At 45.1% G+C, this 6,742-nt stretch overlaps 1 protein-coding gene across 1 annotated transcript; it reads right to left on the reverse strand.

The window, feature by feature from the left end:
• Window positions 1–200: 200 nt before the first annotated feature.
• On the reverse strand, window positions 201–6,165 carry LOC118932602 (probable inactive serine protease 58). Its single transcript, XM_057504983.1, has 5 exons — window positions 6,159–6,165; window positions 4,836–4,992; window positions 3,045–3,295; window positions 719–858; window positions 201–350 (listed from the first exon to the last, which is right to left on the reverse strand). The coding sequence occupies exons 1-5, from the start codon at window positions 6,163–6,165 to the stop codon at window positions 201–203; spliced, it is 705 nt and encodes a 234-aa protein (XP_057360966.1).
• Window positions 6,166–6,742: the final 577 nt, after the last annotated feature.

Genomic DNA, 6,742 nt, shown 5'->3' on the forward strand with positions numbered 1-6,742 from the left:
ATGTTACAAAATTCTCATCATGCCCACAGTTTTTGTGACAAAAAGGTCAAGGGTCACAGCATGAGTTCTTAGTATCATTTTTGTAATTAAATGTTTTCTTTCTGGACTGTGTTGAAGGACAGGAAAGAATAAGAGAGTTGTGGATCCAGTATAGAAATCATGAAGGTATTGCACTTAGGGGCTGGAGGAAGAGGGGAGCCTCAGTAGGTATTAATGACTTTCATAATCCATCTTGTGTAGTGACGAACTTCTGTGAAGAACCCTTCACTTCCCAAGGTGACACTTCCATTGGCCCAGGACAAGATTCCATGCAACCTCCCACCACAGATGGCTGGAGCAGCAGCAACCTCCTTCCAGAGAGAGGGGATAGGAGGTCAGGGCTGCTTCATCTTCATGCAGCAGGAATAAATCCCAAGAGGTGGTGCATTAGAGTGCGAGGCATCTCAGGGGCTCTTGAGAGGGGACAACCCTCTCTTCCCACCTCTCTTGGGTTGAGCTTGAGCCCAACCTGAGTACAGCAGGAGGAGAAAGAACAAATAGTTCTGCCCTGAATCTCTCCCCGTCAAAAAGGGGGAAAAGGGAATTAATGACAACCCCAGAGACTGAGGGGGCAGCAGAGTGGGACTCCAGGCCTTTGGATGAGCACCATTGATTTCAACCATCACCTTCCTCCTCACGGGTCCCTTGCTGTCATTCTTTCTGGGGAAAGGAAAGATACCTGAGTTTCAGAGAAGCTGTTGAGAGGTTGTCCCACCCACACGATGTTTACTACTGCCATTCTTTGGGCAAGCATATTCTGGCGGTCACTGACGGGAAGAGAATGTTGGTTTATCCAAGTCAGGAGGTCAGGGTCGCTTACTGTGGGAAAGAGATGACAAATGAAGTCCAGCCTTAGCTTCCTTATCACACACACTCTGGTGACCAGCCCCGATTCTGTAAATACATTAATCCCTGAGACCACTCATTGCAGGCAGCAGACATTCCATCCTCAGGGTTCCTCATTCAGCATCTCTGTGTCAAACAGCAGCTTGAGACCATGAAGTGCTCCTCACATCGCATCAGATCTGTAGCTCTCTCTCTACTATGCATAATTTATGCATAGTATAACTAGACAACTAGAGAAGGCTGTGAAAGACCATGAGAACAGAAAGACACAAACCCTTTGTCCCCAAGAAACCTTTGACACCTACTTCATCTTCTTTACATTCAATCATAAAGGGGGAAAACTACTTTTAATGTGTCACTAATGACTTTGTCAATGAAATAGATCATTTATAAATGGCTTATTTATGTGTGTGTATATGTATAAATATAAGTATCTCCATCATAACAATTATTACTCACTATTAAGTTCAGGATGCAAGGATTCTAACCAAGGTCTTATATAATTTTATTCTCTGGTGGAGAATTGTCAGGAGGAAAGAAACAAACCACCAATGCGAGATTGTTAGAGCTAAGCCTGGTGTTAACTTGTAGAGCAGGATTTGTCTGATAGAGTATGTCCAGTCTAATGCTGTAAAACAAACTAGACTAGAAAGTGTCCGGTCAGAAAAGAAAGAGAGGAGTTTTGTTTAGTTTTAAGTTTTTAGGGGAATTGAACTGAAGTGCATAGAACAAGCTAGGTGAAAGTAATTTAGTCACTTGGAATAATGAATTCCTAAAAAAATATTAGGAGCTTTGCACCAGAGAGTTTATATAGAATTACAGTCTGTCACTATGATTCTAACATGCAGACTTATATGATTAAACCTTTGTATAGTTTTATTTTGTTTTCAAATGGTATGTAATAATTTTTCATAAAATGTGATGCAATTGCTTTGAATAAGACAAAGTCAAGGATGAAAATCATAAAGCTTTGATTTGTTCAGAAAATATATTTCCTGGAGCATTTCTTCTACACTGACAATGAAGTTGCTAAATACTGAGAATATACAAGGTACCACTTTTGAATGTCTACATTTACAAAACAGACTGATTTTAAAAGGTTCCATCTTTTATTTGTTTTTATAGAACAAATTGTTCTGTGGCCACAAGTGCAGGGTTTAAACTTGATTAATATCCATGGCGATTTTCTCAGTGAACACAGCTTTAGCAGGCCAACCAATCAGTGTCACTTTTTAAAGTCAGCCAGTCAGACCCTCCTCTATATGCCAAGAGTGCCAAGCAATCAACAATCTCACCAGAGCAGCCACACACCCCTACAGATGATGTCAACCTGTTTATGCCTCTGAAAACCCACCAGTTTCTGTACAAAAAGGTTCCTACAAACCCCATATAGGCCCAGCACTCTGCTCAGTGAGATGGTGTCTGCTCAGTATTGCTCTCCTTTACAATAAGCAATACATTTAGCATTTTCATTTCATTTCAGATATTGAGTGGTGTGGTCCCATCATCATTTGACTATAGCTAAAGAGAGCACAATGGGTGAATAGCAGCCACATGAAGTAAAGGCCATCAGGGACCAACAAATGCCCAAGAAAGCAACTTTCTTGATAAAATGCCCTTGGTAAGGCATGCTCCTGCAGAGACCAGATCTTCTCTGCTCATACCAGTCAGAGCTCAGAGCGTAGAGGGCTGTGTACCTGCAACACGGGCTGTGGCAATCTTTCCCAGAGGCATGTCAGGCCAGAGGGACACTAACAGTATGTCATAATGAACTCCCCTAGCAATCCCCCATGTCCCCCCTACGTCATAAAGCAGTAGCTCTGAGAGTAGCAGTGTCTGCTGGAGTCGGCTCTGGGGACAGGAGAGGTGGCTCCTTTAACCACCCTCTTCCCTCTCAGGGTCCTCTGGAATGAACCACCACCCACAGAGGCTGGGTTGTCTGTGGTGGGGGATGGGAGTGGCCTCTCCTCATTCGCTGGTGTTGGACTGACGGCCCCTCTATCAGTCTCTAAATTTCATGGTTTGTCCTTCAGTCTCCTGGCTGTAATCATTCTAAGCTCAAGAAAATTATCTCATAGCAGCTATTTGATTAAAATACATCCCTCCACATTTTCCCCAGCTCCAAACCTCCTTAGGGTGAAGAACGCAGAATCAAAGACGGTTTTTGTATTGATTCCAGGTCCAGGTGGGGATAAAGCAGGAATCATTGGACGCTAAGGGTTCCAGCCCTATGGCTACAGTTCCCACGTGGGCGTTGAGTGCAGCTGCCTTGGACAGTTTTATCATCATCAGGTCATTTTCCAGAGATAGTGCATTGAATCCAGGGTAGGGCACAGTCAATGAGTAGTTGCATATCTGCTCTTTCTTATTTTTGATGCTGAGTTGATAAACTCCCAGCCGGATTTTTACGCTTTGGTAGAAAGAGAGCAGGGAGATAGAAAAGAGCTGGGTCACAGAATGTCAGAATTTTGAGAAACGTCAGAGTTGACCTTCCCCCATCCTCTTAATTTCATCTCTTAGGCCTGAGAACTGAAGTGAGCTGCCTTGGCCTGTAAACTAGTAATAATAGTTCACAGGATTGTTGTGTTTGAGTCAACGTTTACATAAAACCTGACATGATATCTGCCATTTAGAGCACACTCAATACAGGCTAGTTCTTATTATTAAAGAATGGGATCATCTGGATGGGCAGGTAATAGAGACACACCACAAACCATTACTCCAGAGCCCTTTGCCTGAACTGCACTGTCTCAAGCATGTTTACCCTTTGCGTCTGGCCTTCCCAGTTCCTCTTAGAACCATATCATTATACTTACCATGTGCTGCCTCCAATGATCAGAGATCCACAAAACTCTTGGTAGTCGATCAGGACTCCCATTTACCATTTTCCTTATATTCCTGGACAGTTTCAAACCCACCCACTTCCATCGCCAGGAGTCCAGTCATACAAAAGCCATTCCCTACCAAAATTATTAGATCTGGCTGAGAAATGCACAGCAGATTTTTCAGTTCCAGTTCTTGAAGGGGTGAACTGTCTTTTTTCTTTGTATTTTGCACAATGCAGAGTGAGGGTTTAATCTGCATTTCAGTCAGCTCTCTTGAACAACGAGGTAGCTGAGAGTTCTGAATTTGAAACAAGCCTTGTGTACTCCTGAACTCCAAACAGGTCCCCATCACACAACGCATCTCCTCCAATCACAACAGAGACCCCCAGATTTCCAAGAGATCGCATGATTTCGTGCAAAGCTCCCTTGCCCTTCTCTTGTTGGCTGCATCAGATGGCTTCTGCCTGGCTCGTCGACCTCCTCCTGTGAACATCATTGCTCACCACTACGCCCTGCAGTCAACACTGAGCTCCCAGTTTGCCAAGTCCCCGAATGTCTTCGCTACTTCAGAGACTCTGTGAATACTGTTCCGTATGCCTGGAATATTCCCCCAGCTTTATTCGTTTGGCTGCCTCCCCCTCTTCCTGTTGGTCTCAGCTCTTCAGAAAGGCCTGGCAGGACCACCCTAACTAAGGCAGATCGCTTGTTCCATTCCTGTGTATTACAGCTTGCCACACTCTCTGTGTTTTATTTTTGGCCATTTATTTGTTCTGGCTTGCATTCATCTACCGAAATGTTTAAGTTCCATGAGGGAAAACTTCTTTCCATCTTAATCCCTCGCTGCTTTCTCAGTATATTAAGTAGCTCCTAGCATATAGTATATGTTCAATTAATATGTTGAGTGAATGAATGTTGTTTACTCTCCATGAGAGAGTCTTCTGGCACATTCCTTTCTATCTCCTCTTAAACCTCCTAAATGTGTCTTGTTTTCCCCATTGGGAAGAAGATCCTCTCTCCTCCTAGGTCATCAGTAAGGATTTCAGTAAAACTTGCTGGGATACCTCACCAGACCTGCTTCTGTTTGAATGGACCCCTCCCAGCTCCCAAGAGCACAGCGGCACTTACGGCAAGGGGCAGTGAGCCGCTGTCAGTACCCACTCGGGGTGAATGAGTGACCCCACACAGGGTTCTGGGCTGGACTGCAGATAGACCATGTAAGGAATAATAACATCTTCTGGTAAGTTCAATTTATCATTGTTAGAATCTCCAGCCAGAGTGACTCCTAAAGTCAAGGGGGTCACAGGTGAAAAGAGACAGAGGTTTGGAAGTGATAGTTGCATCATTTTTTCCAACCCAATAATATCTTTGACATTTTTTAAAAGATAATATCAATATCTTCCAATTAGTCTAAATATATTTTTAAAAATCAGAGGAAGTCATGCATGTCACCCCAGCTATACACATTATTAAGGAAACCAGCCCATGTTTTTGCTTGAGATAGAAGTATATTAAAGTTCTGTGAAACTAATGCATGGGTTGATCAGAAACTCTGATTGGCAGTGTTGTGTATTACAAAATTGGGAGAAAATGAATTATTATATTAAAAACATTATTTTAAATTAACCTTGCCAATAAAGCATGGAAGTAAAAAATTACATACTCTGTGACTGGTGGGGAAAGGAATGGAAGAGTGTGGGGTAGGGCCGTGAGGTTTCCAGATCTCACACCCAGATCTCTTTCCTGCGCCCACTCCTTGACGGCCCCCTGCCCAGGGAAAGGGGAAGTGTGGCTGTCTAAGGAAAGTGGCCATGCAGGACATCACTCACAAGTCTCAGGAGAGAGTGGGGCCAGTAGTTACATACCCTGACGTGCTCACAGGCCCCAGAGGCGCTTAGAAAGGGCTCACTGACGGGACAAGCAAGGCACAGAGGGTTCCTTTTCTTTTCTTCAACAGTTAAATGAAGGAGTGCCCACCACTTCTCTCTTCCGCTGTGGCTAGCGACTTCCCTTTCAGACCCTTACACCACCCCATTTGGCAGCGACGGGGCCCCGACTCTCACCAGCTGCACCCAGGAGAGCCAAGAGGACCCAGCACCTCACGGTAGGCTGCGATCTCGCCAGGAGCAGACCAGCTGGGCCAGGTGCGAACCTCCCAGTCCTCCCAGCTGGGGGAAAACATGAACTAGGGGAGAAGCAAAGGGTCGTATCACAGTCTTGAGACTAGTACTTCTCAAAACCCAGTGAGCCGAGACGTGGCTGGGAGCTGCCTGCGAGGTGGGTGGAAGAGGAAGGGGCCGTCCGAGTCAAGCCCCTGGTGCCTCTTCTCGGAGGCCAGAAGCCTCAGGGGTCATGACGTCTCTGCTGACATTTTCCTCTCCTCTCTGTGACATGGCCTTTCTCTGCTGCCCCCCTCCCTGACTGCTGTGCCCTCTCTCCCCATGCCCTCACTTGCCATCTCCCTTTTTCTAAAGAGTCCCTCTGCCATTCTCAGAGACTCATCAAACATTAGGGTATAAAATAAATTTAATAAATCATTACCCGCCCCCCCCATTTTTTAGTGATGTGGAAGCCATGGTTCTCATGGAAGTTAGTGACAAAGTCAGGGCTAGATCTCCTCTGACATGTTGAACTTGACCTGAGCTCTGTGCTCCCCTAGGGATTTTGTGTTCTGGGAAATGGCTTACCTCAAAGAATTACTCTCCCCCAGGCGAGTTAGAAGGGACCCACTGTCCACTCTTTCTCATGTGGATGACTCCCCTGCTTACCTGTGACAAAGTCACACACTTTTCCCCTTTTGCCTGAACCTGCTGTGTGGCCAGACACAGACCCTTCCAACTCCCCACCCAGTCTGTGTCTCATGAATGATTAGCTGAGCTTAGAGCTATTTTTCACTTGAAACTAGCTAAACAGAAACACTTCCTGTTCCTCTGACTGAGAATCACATGATTACAAAAAACCTCAACTGTGAATCTCCCCACCTGTACCTTGTCTGTTTTGGGCTAGAAGAGTCTAAGGCAAAACCCTCCTGCTGA

The sequence above is a fragment of the Manis pentadactyla genome, chromosome 7 (genome assembly GCF_030020395.1).
Source record: "Manis pentadactyla isolate mManPen7 chromosome 7, mManPen7.hap1, whole genome shotgun sequence".
Classification (NCBI taxonomy): Eukaryota; Metazoa; Chordata; class Mammalia; order Pholidota; family Manidae; genus Manis; species Manis pentadactyla.